General features: G+C 44.6%; 1 protein-coding gene across 3 annotated transcripts in view; it reads left to right on the top strand.

The window, feature by feature from the left end:
- Positions 1-17,221: 17,221 nt before the first annotated feature.
- RAB7B (RAB7B, member RAS oncogene family) overlaps positions 17,222-20,305 on the top strand; it is a 352,153-nt gene continuing 349,069 nt past the window's right edge. For 2 of the 3 annotated variants that reach the window (XM_085625366.1, XM_085625518.1), the window contains exon 1: positions 17,278-17,574. In XM_085625366.1, coding sequence (XP_085481492.1) covers positions 17,563-17,574 — 12 coding nt within the window. In that variant the 5' untranslated portion in view covers positions 17,278-17,562. Of the gene's footprint in view, positions 17,575-20,305 lie in introns of all 3 variants that reach the window. The other variant, XM_085625444.1, reaches the window with a different exon arrangement.

The raw sequence follows: 20,305 nt of genomic DNA, 5'->3' as shown, positions 1-20,305 counted from the left end.
CCACTGGTTCGTTTGACTCCTTTGATTCTTCTCCTTCAGCTTTTGAACTTTGACTCGAAACTTCATTCACTTGTTCAGCTTTCGATGTATTTGCTCTTATTATTTTGTATCTCAGCCTCTTAACTCTGTTGTTAGGCCAATGATCTCCTCTTAACACCTTTTTCGGCTTTATTTCTTTATTACTTCTTTCTCCGATCCAAGTTCTCTTTCTCAGAACTCGACCCTCTGTTTGTTCATCTTCATCATCTGTTTCAAGTGCCTCTTGTTTCCGCTTTCCAGCAGCTTTCTTCTTTTCCACAGATTTTTTCACCACTGTTTGAGACTTCCCTACTCCTGTCCCTCCTCGGATCTCCGACACGCAATCTTCTTGCTGTCTACTTGTCCCTTCACCTGACTCATCAAGAATGTTCCCTACACCTCCTCGGGGGTCTTCCGCAATCTGTCCCTCTCTATCTTTTTCTGACCCTACTTCTTCAAGTATAATCTCAAGTGGTTCTTCAATCTCCTCCTCTTCTGATTCAGGAGTAGTCTCTGTGTGATTTCTCTTTTCTTTTCTTTTTCCTTCGCTGCTGTTTGAAACCTCAGGCTCTCTTACAGAATTTGATCTCCTCTCTGATACTCGCAGTGGTTCATTCGAAGCTCTTCCTACTTCTTTCCCCACTGATTCTGTATCTTCGTCATCACTGGAATCTGACTCTTCAAAATACTCTTTACCAGTCCCTTCTTTTGGATTTGGAACTCTCAGAGTATGACTTGCATGTTCCCAGTGCTTCACTCCAGCACACTTTACTGCAGTCGTCGTAGTCAGAATAACTTGTCTTGGCCTTCCCCACCTTGGAATCAAGCAATTTCTTCTTCTGTGAACTTTTATCCTCACCCAGTCTCCTGGACTCAGATCATGGGCTTGCTTCTTCTCAAGTGTGGTAGCTTCTTCTCCAACCTGGTGAAACACAGAATGAACTGCGTCAGCCAGGCCTTTACAGTAATCCAAAATCATGTCATCAGTTATTGTCACCAACTTATTGACAGGCACGAATGCATGGCGCATAGCACGTCCCATGATTATCTCGTGCGGACTCAAACCAGTAGTTCTATCTGGAGTAGATCTCATTGTCATCAGAACTAGAGGCAAAACATCTGGCCATTTCATGCCAGTGGCTAAGCACATTTTTCCAATCCTATTCTTGATTGTGCCATTAATCTGTTCAACCACACCAGAAGCCTCTGGTCGGTATGCACAATGTAGCTTCTGCTGTATTTTCAATGCTTCACAAATCAAACCCATAAGCTCATTTTGAAAATGTCCACCTCTATCAGACTCAACTGTTACTGGAAACCCGTACCTAGGAATCAACTCCCTTAACAGTAACTTTGCCACTGTTAATCCATCATTTCTTCTAGTCGGGTAAGCTTCCACCCACCTTGAAAACAAACAGACTACCACTAGAACATACCTCAGTCTGTTTACTTGGGGCATTTCAATGAAATCAATCTGCATTCTTGTAAAAGGACCTCCTTCTCTGCCTATTGTTCCCAGACTCACCACTGTCTTTTTCCCAGTGTTAAATTGCTGACAAACTAAACACCTCTGACAGATGCTTTCTGCAATTGTCCTGAACTTTGCATTGTACCAGGTCTGCTTGAACGACCTAACCATCGCGTCCCTCCCCAAATGTCCCTGGCCATGATACATCCTTGCCATTGACGACAAGATGGAGTTGGGCATCACTGGTCTGCCATCTCTGTAGACCCAAACATGGTCTGTTTCTCTTGGAGCACATCCTGCCTTAATCCAATCTTTTTTCTCTTCCTCTCCTGCCTCATATTGCAACTGTTTCACTTCATCCCAGGTCTCTAGGACATTAGTAAACATCACAGAGAGAAAAGACATTTCCCCTTCTCTGTCCCTGTTGATGGACTGATTCGTCTTGGCACAGTATTGCGCAACATCGTTGGCATATCTGTTTCCGACCGTTATAAAATCCTCCCCTAGTCCATGGGCAGCACATTTTACAACTGCTAACTCCTTAGGCAGCTGTATCGCCTCAAGCAATTTACCAATCATTTCAGCATTCTTTATTGGAGTTCCACTCGATGTCAAGAAACCTCTTTGTAGCCAAAGTTGGCCAAAATCATGCACCACTCCAAATCCATACTGACTATCAGTCAACACAGTCGTCCTCAAATCTTTCCCAATTTCGCAAGCTTTTGTCAATGCTATTAATTCAGCAACTTGCGCAGATTTCACCCCTTTCAATGGTGATGCTTCCATGACCTCTGAAACTTTGCATACCGCATATGCTGCACATAGCACACCATCATCATTTCTCAGGCATGATCCATCCACAAACAACACATGATCACTCTCATTCAATGGTAAATCTCTTATGTCTGGTCTTGGTTTTGTACAGTACTCAAGCACATCCAAACAGTCATGATCATCTTCCATTTTCACACCCACATTTTCAATGTCTGGCAAAAGCGTCGCTGGATTCACATTCACACATCTCTCGAGAGTCACATTTGATGCTCCCAGAATCACTTTTTCATATTTGGTCAATCGACTATGTGACATGTACTGAGTTCTGCTTCTTGTCAAAAGAATTTCCACATTGTGAGGTACGAATACCCTTACAGGATATCCCATTATGATTCCTTCACTTTGTTCCAGACTCCTGCATGTTGCAGCCACAGATTTCAGACAACCTGGTAAACCCACAGCTACAGGGTCAAGTGTCGATGAGAAGTACGCAATAGGCCTTCTCAGTAATCCATGTTTCTGAATTAACACTGAAAGTGCACATCCATTTCTTTCACTGCAGTATAGCTCAAATTCTTTCTCATAGTCAGGCATACCCAAAGCTGGAGCCTCACACATTTTACTTTTAAGCTCTTCAAATGCTGCCATTTGTTCTGCATCTAGATCCAATGGATCCGTCATTTCACTTTTTGTCAGTTTAATCAGTGGCTTTGCTATTAGGGAAAAATTAATTATCCACTGACGACAATAACCCACCATACCCAGGAACATTCTCACTTCTCTCTGGGTTTTTGGAGCTTTCATTTCTCTGATTATTCTGATCCTGTCAGTAGTCACTTTTCTCAGACCCTTTTCAATATTGTGTCCAAGATAATGCACCTCTTTCTTGCAAAACTGTAATTTGGCTGGAGATACCTTTAACCCTCCATCTGCCAGATGATTCAGTAAAGCTATGGTATCTACTTCACAAGCTTCACGTGTCTTCGATGCCACCAATAGGTCATCAATGTACTGCACTAACACTGAACTCTCGGGCATGATCAAACTCTCCAACGATTTTTTCAATAACTGATTGAATATCGAAGGACTCTCCGTATACCCCTGTGGGATTCGACACCATGCTAAGATACGCTGGCCAAACCTAAATGCAAAAATCGGCTGGCTATCATGATGCAATGGAATTGAAAAGAACGCATGACACAAATCAATCACTGTATACCACTCAGCATCATGTGGAATTTGATACAGGATCACTGATGGATTTGGCACAATAGGACAACATGCCACCACAATTTGATTAACTTTTCTCAAATCCTGTACGATCCTAAATTTCCCATTGGGCTTTTTTAGTCCCATTATCGGTGAATTACACGGACTACTCAGTAGTTCTCTCAGGACTCCTTGCTGAATCATTTTCTCAATTATAGGAGTTATCCCTTCAATTATTTCTGGTGTCATTTTGTATTGAGGAATGTTAGGATATGTGATTCCCTCTTTTACTGCAATTTTCACTGGATCTACATTATTCATCAATCCCACATCCTCTCCAGTAAAATCCCAAACTGTCCTTTTCACTGTGTCTCTCAGCTCTTGAGGCAAATCCTCCGGATTAAACACAGCAAATGCACCAATTAACTCACTTTCTCTATTTTCTAGAGTCACTCGGTACAAAACATCTTCATCTGGTGTCTCAAAGGCTATTCCATCCGGTGTACAAAAAATTGTGCAGTTCATCTTGCACAACAAGTCCCTACCCAATAGGTTCACTGGACTCGTGTCACAGACAATGAATCTGTGCATGTCTGAAAATTTCCCTATCTGTACTCTTACCGGTTCAGTAAGACGCGTTTTGATTTGTGTATTGGCTACACCAACTACTTGGATTGCTTCATCCGAGAGAGGAAGATTTCTAACATCTGTTGACCTGACAGTTGATCTTGTCGCACCTGTGTCTACCAAAAAAGTAACACTCTCCTCATTTATTTTCCCATCCACAAAAGGTCCTGCCTGGTCTATTTCTAGAGTTGCACCAAGTATGCACTCTTCTTCCTCTCCTCGGCACCGTCAATAATCACCCTCAGACTCACTCCCTTCACTCTTTAACAAGTACTGCTGTACCTTGTTAGAACATCTTGGTTTGTTTACCTGCTCATCATTGTAGAATCCTGAATCCTGATTATACTTTTGTAACCCTCTATTCTGCGGCAAGGGCGGTTTTGGCTCTTGACTCTGCTGTCTCACAACTTTCTGTTGTTGCTGCTGTTGATTATTTCCTTCGTTCTGGTTCTGCACCTGTTGATTTAAAGGTTTACTCTCATTATTCACTAATGGTGGATTAGGACACTCCGATCTCCAATGCCCCAATTGGCCACAGTTGTGAAAAGGGAACTTTTTCTTCGCTTCCTCAAGACTTCCTTTTCCTTTTCCTGCATATCTTGGTCTATTCCCTGCATTATTTCCTGGATTATTCGCTTGTTCCACTAACTGTGCTTCCTGTCTCTCCGCAACTTTCACTTGTGCCCACATTGCTTTCTCTTTCAGCTTTCTTTGTTTTGCTTCAATTTCATCACTGAAGTATTTTGCATGTCTCAGGATCTCATCTACTTTCTTACTCTGCCAATCCACTGTGTGCTCACGAATTCTCTCACCAATTTCAGGTCTAAGGCCATATACAAATCTGTATACAAAGTGACTCAAATCTTTGTCACCCAGGTGTTCATCTCCACTGAATTGTTTAAATGCCAGTATCAGCCTCTCGTAAAAAGCATGAACTGATTCTTTCGCTTCCTGTTGTGTTCGATCTATCTTTACCCAGTCTGTCTCTTTTGCAGGTACTTTACTCTTCAGGTATACCATCACCTGATCATACTTCCTCATTACCTCTGGATCTGGTGCCCCTGTTCTTGGGTCTCTTGGATATTCCTCAGTAGGCCAACTCACAACTATTTTACACTCAGTCCACAAGTCTGCTGGAACAATTATATCAAACAGACTATTCAGGTCAACCCACAGCACTTTTGACAATTTCACAAACCTATCTACCTGCCTATACCACTCGACGGGCTTTTCTCTCAATTGAGGGAAATCATTCGTAAATGATAAAATATCCTGTCTGGTCCATGGAACATGTACATATCCTCCTCCAGGTATTTCTCTCATAGGATAATTATCCACTGGTTTCTCCTTTTCTCTTACTGGAAATGCTGAATAAGTTGTTCTATCTTCAGTCTCATCTCTTTTCTTATACCACCTATCCTTCCACTTTTCAACATCACCCCATCTTCGCAATAATGCTACCATCTCCTTAATCTGTCCTGTTCTACCAGTAGCATTCAAATTTTCAATATCCTTCTCTGTAAAATCCATCCTGTAAGTTCTTTGTAAAGCCTTCACTTTATCAATGTCAACTCCTTGTTCATTTGCTATTGCTCTTAGCCTGTCATGTGTATTCCTTGCTCTCCAGGTAACACTCTTACACATAAACATTAGTTCACCATCATGATGACTCTTCAGAATCTCTGTTGGAACTGTCCCTGTGACAAGCTCTTCTAGTTCTACACGTAACTTAGCTACATCAATTACTTGTGAATCTTTATCTTTTTTCTGTAGAACCTTCATCCAATCATTCAAATCATCAACTGTTATTTCAGCAGTTTTTCTCACTGGAACCACTCTCTTTTGCGGTTCTAAAATCGGCATCCCTGAACAACTAGCTTCACTAGCATCCAATATTTCACTACATGTGTCATGTCTTGATTGTCTCAGGTCATTTCTTTCTGCTCTTTTGCCTGAATCTCCTGAAGGACCAACTGAATTTGTCAGATTATTCCCAACATATGGAATCACCAGTCCATTCTCACCTGCTCTCTGTTTGTCAAACACAGGCATAACTGGACCTATTGTTACAGGCACCGTAACAGCTTCTAGATTTTTCGTTAACTCCCTAATCTTCTCAGTCAACTCTGTTGTAGTTCTGGCTAATTGTCTGGCATTCTTATCAAGGTAATGATCACTTCTTACCTCAGGTGTCTCATTTTCCCTCTCACTAACACAAACTGTATCTCTTATCGGAGAAACAACTGGTGTACTTTTGTCCGGTTCTGGTCTATATGGAGGTGGTCTTTTGTAAATCATGTCATTTAAGACCTCATCCTCATACTCATTAACTCCATATTTTCTTATTTCTGACTCAGGAACCCTTTCTGCTCCTCCTTCAACTGTTCTCATCGGATATAATCCCTCTGACATACTAACATCTCGCCACCTTTTCATTCGATCATGATGAGTCTCACGATCATGTCTCCTCCCAAACATGTACCTATAGTACCCCCCAGATCTTTGTTTCTCTCTCTCATGTACTTCTTCTTCCCATTCCACTAAAGCCTCGAACTGTGTAGGTCTCGGTTTCGGGTCAAGACATAACATCTTTTCCCGTAAATTTCTCAACACGGCCAGATTAAATGAACCATGTTCTGGAAATGCTAGAACACCATCTTCTTTAGTATACCTAACCCAATTCTCCAACCATATACAAGTATGAAACCCATGTCTCGCAGCCATGAAGGATGCAGGTGTTTTCGGTGGAGGTAACAACTCGCCCTCTCTTGTTTTAACATCTTTATCCTTGCTAAACCACTTTTTAACTTTACCAAAAAATGTTTTCTTCTTCTTCTCTTCTTGATAATACATTTTAACGTTTACAAAGTACTCTCTACTCTTTCCGTATTATATGTATACAATACGAATTTTCAACCAATTGCAGCGCGACTCACACTAACGCACCAACCCTGGAACGTCTACGTCACTAGATAGCTCTTCCAATCCTTGCGCGGCTCACACTAACGCACCAATTCTAGCGCGAGCACTATTCTGATCTACCACCCAATCAGAGCGCGGTCTTCTGACGTCAACAGTCGCTGCAGTTTGTCTCTGTCTTCTGTCACTCGTCTACCCCTCCTTTACAAAATCTTTTCAGTAGACTTCGTGTCAAAATTTCTACAAAATCTATTAGTTACAACATAAAAACATCTCCATTGTCTGCTTCGCTAACCACAGAATAGTAAAAAGAGTCTATTTCATAAGAAACCTTTCATTGACACAGTAGCACTTCTTCTACTCTGCCCTAGTAACATACATTCATTAACTGTTTCCTCTAGGACTTGTCCAAAGAGTCTTACAATCAACTAAATGTACAAACATTCACGCACATTTATACAAAGGAAATATAGTACATACACACAGAATCCTGCTTCCCGAGAACAGACAATCTGCTCCACTACAGAATTATAACACACATTAACTAAGCAAGCTTTCTTTGCCCAGTTCTTCAAATAAGCTCAGAGAATACCTATTACTCCTCCCGCGATAAGCTTTAACGGAAATCCTTACGGATCCCTGGGACTTAAGACCAGAGTTTCACAGATAACCTTCACTATCATTCACACTCCTTATATACCAGAAATATCTAATAGTAACATACAACGATGTCACTGATTCCGAACCCAGACAATGTGACGCGCAACTTCAATTGTCACACGTTATTCCTTACAATTCCGTCTTTCCCGAGAGCAGCATTTACTTCCCTCTGCCCTACTACGGAACTGCTACAGCTTCCAAGTTCCAGAAGCACTACATATAACTCAACATTACGACTCCAACATATAGTATTAGTACATATACCAACATGAACCAATAATCAATAATCAATAAAACAATCTTATCTAATCAAGACAATCATCAAAAACCATCAATCTCTGCTACCAGGAAATTGATAGATATCAGGGTGTGTACAATATTCCCACTACCACGGATAAAGTAATCTCACAGTTACACGCACATGCATACATCATACGCTAGGGCCCATTTCACTAACATACGCTCAAATACTCTACCAGCAATAAACCTGTGGAAGGAAAACACTCCTAAACACCCTGCATCTATATCGAGGTCGATAAGACCTGGTTTTTGTGACTGTCCCTAAGCATAACCTATACAATATACACAACAATAATCAATAATGTAAACCCAATAATTGACAAGAAAGAATATCCAACACCATGTTTAAAATTATATTGCTTTATCTAAAATTAGTCAAAGAAAATCAATCAGAGTAAATCATTTCTCATAGTTACCTATTCTAGCTAAATGTCAGAACGGGTCAGGACAAGTCTCTCGGTAAATGTCTCTCAAGACGAAGTCCCTTCAGCATCAATCCTCAGCAACGCAAATTCGATACGCGGCAAAGGCAAAATGGCAAGTGGCAAAAGACCCTCTCTAGGCTAACATCTTATAATACTCTAAACAATAGAAAGATACATTGGGAACATAGAAAAAACCATAATGTCCGCCGGACTTGCTGAGCAGAGCGAGAAGGAAAGGATGTAACATTGCTACATTTGAGAATCTCCGCTCAAGAAAAATACACATAGCGAAAACTACGGAACAGGAACCAAGAAAATAAAACATGTATCACAATTATCCTGCTTCTCCTCGGCCATCGAGCCACAGTTCAGAGCTTCTCTCTAAGGCTCCTTTGTTTCCCAAGGCTGCCAAGGACACTTTCACTTCTCTTGGAGACCTCCCAAAAACTGCTGCTGTCCTCATGGAAAGTTTTTCAACAAGGACCATGGTCAGTTAGCTTCAGGACCATTTCCAGCAGGGGTCTCCCTCGTCTCAGTTTTCAAATTATAATCACAGTCAGGCTCACTATTCAGCCTTCTTTCTCAGGCCAACATAGGCCTTAATAGACCATCTTAATTAAAAGAGACAAAAACAATGTTACTACAGCATAGTGATTAAACAGTGTTAACCCCACTAATACCCTTATGTGTATGCATTTATCTAGCACTTGCAACATGGAAAAGCATTAATTCAAAAGCGTTTTGTGCTCAAAAATAAACAGCACATAGCAACGTTTAAACATGAAAACACATTTAACTCGCGTGTTATTATCAGTCAGCACATTTAAGCACACTCACGTGTAACTCTCTCTTGTTAAAACAAACGGATTGATTAATATAAACGCACTTGCACAAGACAAATAATTAATTATTAATAAATTAGTACAACGAATAGACATGCCAGAGCTTCAAAAGCCCCAGAATTTTCAAACTGAAAATTCTGCTCCAGCATGTGTATGGTGAGATATAGGAACCTATACCTCAGTGAGGAGTGCTAACACTACCTCACACAGGCTGCAGTAGTAGGCCTGTGGTGTCAGATTGAGAATGCTTCCCAGGGGTGGCATAATACATGCTGCAGCCCCTGGTAGGCCTGTGAAGTACCAATGCCCTAGGTACTTAAGGTACTCATAAGGGCCTCATAAGGGCTCATAAGGTACCACAGTATCCAATCACTAGTGCATCTAATATGCACACCAAGTTGTTTAGAGAGATCAGTGAGACTGGGGCCCTGATTAGCAGGGACCCAGCCAGACTATAGCCAGAAACCAGTGTATACATCAGAAAAAAAGTGGGGGCAACATAAGTGCAGATCCTACTCTCCTACACTACCCACTCATAGGAATTCACCACTTTGGGTTTTGTTTGAACGCTCAATATTTCAATCTGATATGGAATTGGTGATTTATTATACAAACCGCCCAAAATTTACTAATTCAACTGATCCTATTATTTATTCTTCACGATTAGCATGGCAGAAAGTTAACCAGATTATGAATACTCATATTCATCTTGATTTTGAAGCTCTGCTATGGGATAATGCAGATATCACATACAAAGGGGCTGAGCTCAATTTGTCTATTTGGACCAGGCATAAAATATTTCATGTAAAGGAGGTACGTACACATAATCATTCTTTGAAATCATTCTCACGTTTACAACATGATTTTGATCTTCCTTCGTCACAAATGATTAGATACAATCAACTTTCCTCTGCACTTGCTCTAATTGCAACTAAAGCTCATAATATAACAACCCACTCCCCAATTGCACAATATATTCACACTTGCAAACATTTCAAGGGTACAGTGTCCGGCCACAATGCCATTTTAATTGACTCTTCATTTTCTACTGAGACCAGCAGTAATTTAAGATTATGGTGGTCTACACGTTTGAATATGGAAATTATAGATAAAGCGTGGGATACTATATTGGATAACTACAATAAAGGACTTAAAGACTCCCATCATAAATGCAATTAATTCAAAATACTGCATCGTTGGCATTGGTCACTGGCCAAACTATACTCAGCTCACCTTGGGCCCGATTCCCTTTGCTGGCATTGTAACACCCCTGACTGTGATATTGTTCATATTTTGTGGGAATGTCCTAATATTCGCACATTTTGGCTTCAGCTGAAGGTTTTTTGCAGACACACTCTTTTATTCATTTTTCACTGTGGGAACGTTTATTACTTTTACATGATACATCTGAAATATCACCTATATCCATTCATGTCTTTAAAGGGCTTTCTACTGCTCTCGGTCTAGCCAAAGTTAATATTTTAAGTTTTTGGAGGACTAGTGTTATTCCAACACTTCAAACTCGGCTTGAAGATATGTTTGATGTGGCTCACTTTGAAAAAAATATTTATAAGCTGAATTGCCATTTACATCTTTCTAATAATATACGGGGTCCTTTTATAAATGTATGGTGATTCTGACTGTATAATGCATATTTACTATTCAAAGGTCCCCCATTGATTCTCATATATTGTATGCATGATACTTTTTGTTGTATGAAACACTACATTTTCTTCCTGCTGTATTGATTTATCATCTACCTGTGTAATCTAGGTATTTGTACTAGTGCTTGGTTTTTATTTTCTTTCGTTTTTGTTATTAGTTCTTTTGGTTATCAATGTCATTTTATAACTGGCGTTTCTTTTTCTCTGTTTTTATGAAGGTATTTAATTGTTTATTATTGTATGTTTAATTTTGAAAAATAACATTAATAAGGAATTGAGACACAAAAAAAAGATTATTGTATGATGGAGAAGCTACAAAAACATAAAAGTCAAGGAAATACAAACGAAGATGCCTCCCCTCTCCACATGAAGAGTTGCTACACACAGAAAAACCAAGCTATTACATTGTAAAACAGTATTACAGTGCAAGTGATATTGGTGTGACATTACTGCCTGGGTGCCGGTCAATAATGCTAATTGCATACTGCATTGTGAGGTATCTCTAGGCTGTTCAGCTGTATACAATTCAGTGATTGTCTAGCCATCTAAATATGCCGGTGGTGTTAATGCATCTGTAATTTGAACGACTTCCGTTGATTAAAAAATAAAATGACTCCGAAAGCCGTTCTGAAAGTTAATCGGTTTGAAGATTTTGGGGTATCTCATTGTTCTATATCTGGGTCATTGTAGTGGAACCAAATGAGGGAGGCGAAACAGGATAGATGCTTCATACGGTTTATTACAACTATTGCACAAAGTTACGGCCCACGAGGAGCAGCGGGAGAAATCACCGCCGGCTCGCGTCCTCGCGCTCTTCTGCCCTGCCTGCCCGCCCCCCGACGTCACAGCCATCCTCGACACCGGATTGGCCGGTGACGTCAGGCGGCATGCAAGCAGAAACAGGACTACGGGGTTTTGGTACAAACGCGTACGTTAAATCACGTACAACATCTCCCTTTCTTAACAAAATAGAGAACTATACATAACAATCATCTCATAACAAAATCTTCGAACCTTTTAGGTGCCCTGATATGCCTTGTAGGTCTGCGGGGAGTGATTTGCAGATTGGCCCCCGCGCTGCGGTTGCCCGTACCACCTTGGCTCGCACTCATCACATTGCGACTGTCATTCCTCACTGACATGGGACTGCTGTCGCCATGGCTTTCAGCGTCCGCTAGGCCATGGCACGCACTCGTACCGTCCTCAGTGGTCTCATCAATGTCTTCTTGCACCTGCCATTCGTACATACTATCATCGACCTCATTCTCATGCACCTGGCTGCCTCTCATGATGATCTCCTCTTGACCTGCCTTGAGCCTGACAATGTCGTCCTTGCTCCGCCATCCCCCACCTTCCAAACAGACAGCTCCCCTGGTCACTCCTTGCACTCGTGCAGGGGTCTGGAAAACAGACTCTCCCTTCAACACTTTGGTTGGTTTCTTCACCAACACCCAATCCCCCTGCGCTACCTCTTTGACTTTGGCTCTATTCACCTCATCAGCGTACCGCTTGTTGCTTTCCTGTTTGGCCACAATCCTTTCTTTGACCCTCAGCCTCTCATCGGATACATCTTCAGGTACCTCCCTCATGTCATACCACCTATCAAGTTTGGGAGTAAGCTCGCTCATACACCTTCTCCCTCTCATCAGGTAGAACGGAGTGTGCCCCGTGACAGCATTGGGCGTGTTGTGAAATGTGTGTACCTTGTCCGCCAGAAATGCCTCGACATCCAAATTGGAGGCAATTGCCTGTTGCACACCCTCCTTCAGGAACCTATTCATGCGCTCGACCTGCCCATTGCTCTTAGGGCTGTATAGCGGGGTTTTCTCCTGCTTGATCCCCAATCTGGACAGGAAGTCTTTCATCTGCCTGGAGACCAACTGTGTGCCGTTGTCGGACATCAAAATCTTCGGCTGTCCTTCACTAGCGAAGACCCTCTTCAGCTCCCTGATCACACGTTCAGTGGTAACCTCCCTGACGAACTTGTAGTGGATCCATTTGGAAAAGTAATCCGTAAGGACGATGAGATGTCTGCACTCGTCGGGCAGCAGGGTAAACGGGCCCGCGAAATCAATAGCGACTTTGATCCATGGACCAGCAGGAATGTCCACCAACTGCAGCGCACTTTTCGCCGTCTTCCAGTGCTTGTCGGCCCTCAAGCATGGTCCGCACCGGTCGATAAAACTGCTGACATCGCTGCACATCCCTGGCCACCAGTAGTATTGTTTGAGTAAGTTCCTTGTGGCGGTAGAGCCCGGGTGACCTTTGTGAGCTAACCGGATTAGTTTATCTCTCAATCCTTCCGGCGGCACAAACAGCTCATGTCTTTTCACGAAGCCGCCCTCGATGGAGAGTTCGGGGCTAACCTGCTGGAAACTTCGGAGCGCACCGTTCAAGTTCCGGATCGGGGGCCAGCGAGCCATTATGTGATCCATCACCCTACGCATAGTCGTGTCTTTCTCTTGGGCCGCCATCCATTCCTCCTCCGAAATGGATCCTTCGCATATGGCCGTAGCGTCCACCAGCGCCACTACGCACTCCGTGTCATCCATGGATCCGTCCCCCTCGCTGCTGACCGGCAAGCGCGACAAGCAATCCGCTCTGCAATTGAGGCCGCCCTTGATGTGTCTAATGGTGAAGTGATACTCCTGCAGCCTGGACATCAGCCGCAAGAGCCTCGAGCTGGCCTTCCCGTTGCCGCGGCCTTCGCCGTCCATCATGTAGATTAAAGGCTTGTGGTCCGTGACTAGTTCGAACTCCATGCCCCACAAATAGTTCCTCAGTTTCTCCACGGCCCATACGCATGCAAGCGTCTCCCTCTCAATGGTGCTGTAATGCTTCTCAGCGTCACTCAGTGACCGGGAAATGAAAGCGACCGTGTTCTCCGTCTTCCCATGGAACTGGCAAAATACCGCACCGATACCCTTGGCGCTTGCGTCGACTGTAATCACATTCTGGAATGCCCTGTTGTATGGCTGTAGCACGGGAGCAGCCACGATGGCCTGCTTGACGGCATCAAAGGCAGCTTGTTGGGCATGCGCCCACGTGAATTTTTCGTTCTTCCTCAGTAGCTTCCTTAGGGGCTCCACGATGGTCGCATATCCCTGCATGAATTTGGAGTAATATTCGCTGAGCCCCAGAAATGATCGTAGGGCGTCTTTGTCTCCGGGACACGGGGCATCACGTATGGCCCTTACCAAATCATCTTTTGGTGCAATGCCCTCCGCGGTCAGCACGTGTCCCAAGTAGTCGATCCTGCCCTCCATGAACTTGCACTTGTCCTTGGAGACAGTCATCCCTTTGTCGCGTAGTACACTCAGCACTTCTCCCAGCAGCTCCAGGTGCTCCTCTTCACCCGCCGTGTGGACTAGAATGTCGTCCTGGAAGGCTTCAACCCCCTTCATGTCGCCGAAGAGCAAATCCATCAACCTTTGGAAGACACCGGAAGCTGAGGCGAGGCCGAACGGAAGGCGGACGTACCTGTAGGCACCGAACGGGGTAACAAAGGTGGTAAGTGCCTTGGACTCCTCCGTGAGGCACACCTGGTGGTATGCGGACTTCAGATCAATCAAGGTGAAAAATCGCGACCCAGATGTAGAAGACAGGATCTCTTGGATGTTGGGTAGAGGGTGGCAGTTCACCAGAATGTTTCTGTTCAAAGATCGCAGGTCCACACATAGCCGAATGTCCCCTGTCCTCTTCTTCTTGGACACCACGATTGCGGACACCCACTCTGATGCGCCTGCTTCCTCTATCACTCCCTCCGACTTCAACCTATCTAGAACAACCTTTAGCTCCCCCCTGACAGAGAGGGGAACAGACCTGACCTTGTGTTTTATCGGCACGGCATCTTCTTTCAGTCGTATGGCGTGCACGAATCCTCTCACACGCCCTACTTTGTTTTCAAACACAGACTCAAATTTGCCGATGACCTCAGCTAATCCCTCATGTAAATCATCCGGCTGCACGTAGCCGACCCAATCATCCCTCAGGACTATGGGATCATCCGCCCCCGGGACTAGCATCACCCCCAGCTTGGCCAGATCCTTCCACCCCACCAGGCTCCTCCCTTTCTCAGCCACATAGATCTTCGTTCTCACTGTTCGCCCCCTGAAGGTGAGGAAGTCCCAGAAGTACCCCATCATCTCTATGTCTTTCTCCCCAAAAGCCTTCGGGTTCACATCCGTCTCATGCAATTTCACACCTTGCCACTTCAACTCATACGTGGTGTCAGAAATCAGGGTAATGGGGGAACCAGAATCGGCCGTAAATGGCAGCTCAACTGCACCAATCAGAACGGAGCCAATAGGCCCCTTCACTCTCCCATCCTCAGCATCAATGGACAATACAATGTCCGCATCAGTATCGGCATCGCAGTCGCTCACCGAGCTCACTTTCATGCTCCCACCAGGTCTCCTGGCTTTGCATACTGCCGCGAAGTGGCCCACCTTCCTTCACTTAGAACAACTCTTGGACAGCGCTGGGCATGTCCTGCTATCCGCCAGGTGATCCCTTGACCCACACCTAAAACAAGCGAGTGGCTTCCTGCCCCCCCCTTTCTCGCTCGCCACCCTGTCTGGGGTTCTGGATGCACCTCTATGTTTGTCCTGCACAAAGAACACATTAGAAGCCTGGCTCGTGCTCGCAAGTTCTTTCGTGGACACCATGGAACGTTCAACGGCCTTCGCAATGGCCACCACATCCTTCAGCGACGGATTCCTGCAAGAAAGCAACCGTTCCTGCACCTTTTTGGAATGGCAGTAGAACACCACCTGGTCCCTGAGGTAGGTATCAGTCATCTCCCCGAATTCACAGTCCTGTGCCAACACACGTAGACAGGCAATATACTCCTCGATAGTCTCACCTTCCTCCTGCTTCCGTAAAGCGAATTTATGGCGCCCCACCATGATATTACCCTCCTCAGAGTATTGTAGTTCGAGCCGCTTAACCGCCTCCTGGTACACGTCTAGAGGGGCAAGGGCCCCCGGAGGGTCCGTATAGATGGGCAAACTGTCAAAAACCTCCTGGCCTGCTTTCCCCAACAGTCCGAACAGAAGCGACTTCTTGCGTGCAGCGCTATAACCCTCGCCGTCAATGGAGACGATGTAATTCTCAAATGCGCGCAGCCACCCCTTCCACTTCATACATGGCTTACCAGGCGAGTCCAGAAAGAGGGGCGGCACACATATGTTGATGGGTTGCGCCATAGCAGGAGAGCAGGTACACATGGGACAGCGGCGCAGATCCTGGGCACTCCCCACCAAGCTCGGAAGGACACCTCGACCGCAGGGAGGCAGACGTCAGGCGCCGCAGCAATCAACGCAGCCTCAGGAGATGGAAGCACCCAACACCAGCAGAGAAGGCGCTCCCTCCACAGCAGCTCACCAGTGCAGCTCACGGAGTCGTCGGGGCGAGACAGCACCACAGGACAGCAGGCAGCCCCCAGCAGCACACCAGCAGGGCCTCGAGGCAGGAGGCAACGGCAGGCAGCAGAAATCAGTAGCAAGATTCTTGCGCACGGGAATCAGCGAGGCGAGACCAGCGTGTGGAAACAGCATATGGGGACATCAGGCATCAATCAATTCACTCGCGGGCCGTAATGTCCGTTTTAACCCTCGTCGCCATTTGTAGTGGAACCAAATGAGGGAGGCGAAACAGGATAGATGCTTCATACGGTTTATTACAACTATTGCACAAAGTTACGGCCCACGAGGAGCAGCGGGAGAAATCACCGCCGGCTCGCGTCCTCGCGCTCTTCTGCCCTGCCTGCCCGCCCCCCGACGTCACAGCCATCCTCGACACCGGATTGGCCGGTGACGTCAGGCGGCATGCAAGCAGAAACAGGACTACGGGGTTTTGGTACAAACGCGTACGTTAAATCACGTACAACAGTCATGTGGCCATGTTTATTGCCTGCAGTCCCTCCCATTAGGTGAGCAATTCGTTATTTAAACGTCGTTTAAATGTTTTCTGATAATAAAACGATATGCACAGACTTTGGTTCAGGAAACCAGGGTTCGAGCCTCGAGGTCGCGTTCACATCCTGTGATTCTGGGCAAATCACTTAATCTCCCCGTGCCTGAATATGTAATGTAAATACGGTGCTCATGTACAGCGCTCCAATACCTTCGGGTCGAGTTCGCGCTATATAAAAGATGCAACAAAAAATAAAAATAAATAAAAAAAAAAAAGCTTCCCGCAGCAGATTTCCATCCGGTGACAATATGAGCAACATATTTAAATATTAGCATTCTGTAAAAAGTAGGAACGGCCTCTCAACCCTGAGTAAGCCTCCAGTGGGTGTAATTTGTCGACAGTCCTGCGTGCGCGCCTGGCGGGCAGACCCGCTTGTGTTTGGTGCAGCCCTGGAGATCAGTGTAATCCGAAGAGGCGCTCCCGTGAAGTCACGCTGGGACGGCCCCTTTCCTCCTGCCCTCTGACTGAAAGGCAGAGAAATAAACACAGCGGCCGGGTTCGGAATGCGAGAGGGCGAAGCTGCAGATACAGGGAACTCCCGAGCGCACTGATCTACCCTCAAACACAAAGTGAAAGCAAGTGGCAGAGTGGAGGAAGATGCGATGGGCTCCCGGGAATAATTCCTTCCAGAGCGGACTGCTGCTGCGCCACTTTCCGTCACATCTGGAGTCCAGGAGAGAATGCCCCAGCCTGTAAGTTACTTTTTCTTCTGTGTTTTCGTCTCATCTTTGCCCATCCTCCCCTGCTTGCTGGGTAGGAGTGGGTTAATGCTGGGCGTTTGTTATGCCCACAGAGGCCGCCCTTGTTTTCTTTGTTATGGAAGAGGGTAGACTCTCTCTCTCTCTCGTTCGCCTCTTGCTCAGACAGGCTCATTCACTGTACTGAATTATCCGCCATAGTTCCACTATTGCATGCCCCATCTCATTGTGTTCCACAAACCGCTCAGCCCATGCTGCAACCCTCGTGGTAAGGTGGCGTAGTGAGTTAATGTAATTGTGACATCAATGTCCCCGAATGTCTAAGTGGCATGTTTGAAACCCAGCGGGACTGACTTGGCGTTTCACCCTTGTGATGTCGACAATGCCCCTGTTATTGATATTCAGAGTTCGAAACAAACGTCTACCGAGGAGAAGCAGCTGTGCTGTCAAGAGTTACGTAACTTACGTGTACAAAAAACCTGTTTGACTTGTATGGGATGGGACATCTGAGGGAATAGTTCCAATGACAGGCTCTTTAAAACGCCGCCCAAATGATAACAGTTTTATTTTTTAGGAGAGCGGGTTCATTATTTATTTTTTGGTTCTTGACAGCTCATCTCTGCCACGAGACACTTGTTCAGATCACTAACTGGGCAAAGGTCGCGACCTATGGCCCAGGTCCCTGTGACAGCGCACGCGTCAAAAGCACCGAAGGCCACACGTCATGAGCTCCCTAGTTTCATTGGCTAGTAGGGTCAGAAGCGAATCAAGTGCTGTGTGGCAGCAAGCATCCCATGGATGGGTAAAATGAGGTAAAACGTGTCTAGAGTGGCAGGCTCGGTGGCCTCTGAAAGCTACATTATTTCACTGGCTTGCTGGTGTTCTCTGCCTAACCTCCCCAAGGCGAGGAGACTTAACCTTTGCACCCAGGATAAGGACAGTCCTTGGGTCAGGAACAAGGGAAGTCAGAGGCCTACCCAAAGGCTGACACTTATCAGACTTCTTTATTTCATGTCTTTCTTGGGTTCTCTGCATTTGTCCATAGGTTTGTGACTCACTTTATAAGGTAGCAGGCCCGTGACTCACTTTGTTTTCATCCAAATCAGGTGTCTCCAACGAGTAGCTCGTGAGCTACCAGTAAGTAGCTCTCCAGCTACCTGTGAGGAGCTCTCATGTGTTCATCCCAGCCTACTAATATAGAAGGTTTTGCTTGGTTGAATTATTATATGTATACTTAAATTTAAAAGCATGTTCTTAAGATGAAAATGTGTCTATATTCAGAGCTCATAAGCTGATGTTTGACAAAAAATATAGTTGCATTGTCAAAATGTTTTTAAAGCTATCATTGAGTTGAGGAGGTTTGGTACTCATATTATTACCTTAGTGTCAGGGGGATTGCAATTATTGATTTTATGTATTACTCATGTACAGTCATTTTAAATTCTCAAAGGATTTTTTTTTTTTACATTAGTGCTGGAAACCCTGCCTCATGCACTGATGTGATCACTGCTGACAATCTTGGATGGGCTGGTTACTATTACATCACTAATGTTAGACCTGGCACCATTGGCGTGGGTCTCCCTTCCATTTTTCGCTGTTGTCTCCTCTGTTTTTGCTGGTGATAGATGCTCTGGGTGCTGTGCCACTGCCATTCGGTGCCACAGCGCAAATGCTCCCTGTGTGATGATGAAAAAACAAAAGTACATGGATTCAATATTGCAGAATATAATAGTTATGATTACAAGGAATTTACATTGGAGTACTTGGATGAATGTAATACATTGGTGGGGTCAATTTCCTCTTTTTGCAGTGCGACAGTGGGAGCGCAAGAGGAGTGCTCTTTCTTTTCATACATGTGTATTGACTGTGGTGGGGCGATCCACGGACACTGGACGCACACATTCACATAAAAGTTTCGAAGTTTGGAGTAATTTAAAGGGAAGGAGTGCAAGTTCTTATGTATATGTTTTTGCTTCGCAACTTATCGCCCCCAGGAGCTTTGCACCCTATTGTTCACAATGGACGGTTGAAAAATGGGAAATGGAACAAGTAATTAAGTCGTCATCACGGAGACAGAAGATATGAAGTCAAGTCCTAAAACATTTTTGGACATTTAATATGAACTGTTTGAACTGTTTAAGCGGATTAATATGGCAGCCATGAACTGTGATTTCTTTTTGTTTTTTTCAGTTTATTTAGCACTTGAAATGAGCCATTATTAATGCAAAGAATGCGCACGTATTTTTTAAGTGCACTATTTTGGGTTTATTGCACACATTTAGATTATAAATCGCATTGATATTGTAACATAATTTGTTGGTAAGGGGATGTTTGGGAATCCTAAACGAGCATACACTAGTTAGTTATACACGCATGTAAATTATTTAGTGGTTGAGGAGAGAGGTGAATTATGGGAGTGTGAGTCTTTTGGCAGAGATATTGAGGTGATTGGGAGGAGGAGCGTGGGAATCGAGTCACATGATGTCAGCTTGTTAAAAGAGAGAGGGAATACAGCTGTTAATTTGGATTAATGATCGGAAGAAGGAAGAAGCAATGTGTTAGCAGAGTACAGAGAAAGAGGGCAGAGTCCTGATTGTGAACGTTTTTTGAAAGGTAAAAATTTGAGATATGGAGACGGAGAGCAGCTGAGGTGGTAGAGTGAAAGGGGAGCAGAACAGGATAGGACTCATGAATAGGATAATGGGTTTTGTGGCGAAATGAGAGG

This window comes from Triturus cristatus, chromosome 1_1 (assembly GCF_964204655.1).
Source record: "Triturus cristatus chromosome 1_1, aTriCri1.1, whole genome shotgun sequence".
Taxonomy (NCBI): Eukaryota; Metazoa; Chordata; class Amphibia; order Caudata; family Salamandridae; genus Triturus; species Triturus cristatus.
The sequence above is the reverse complement of the archived record's forward strand: the minus strand, read 5'-3'. Positions and strand labels throughout refer to the sequence as shown.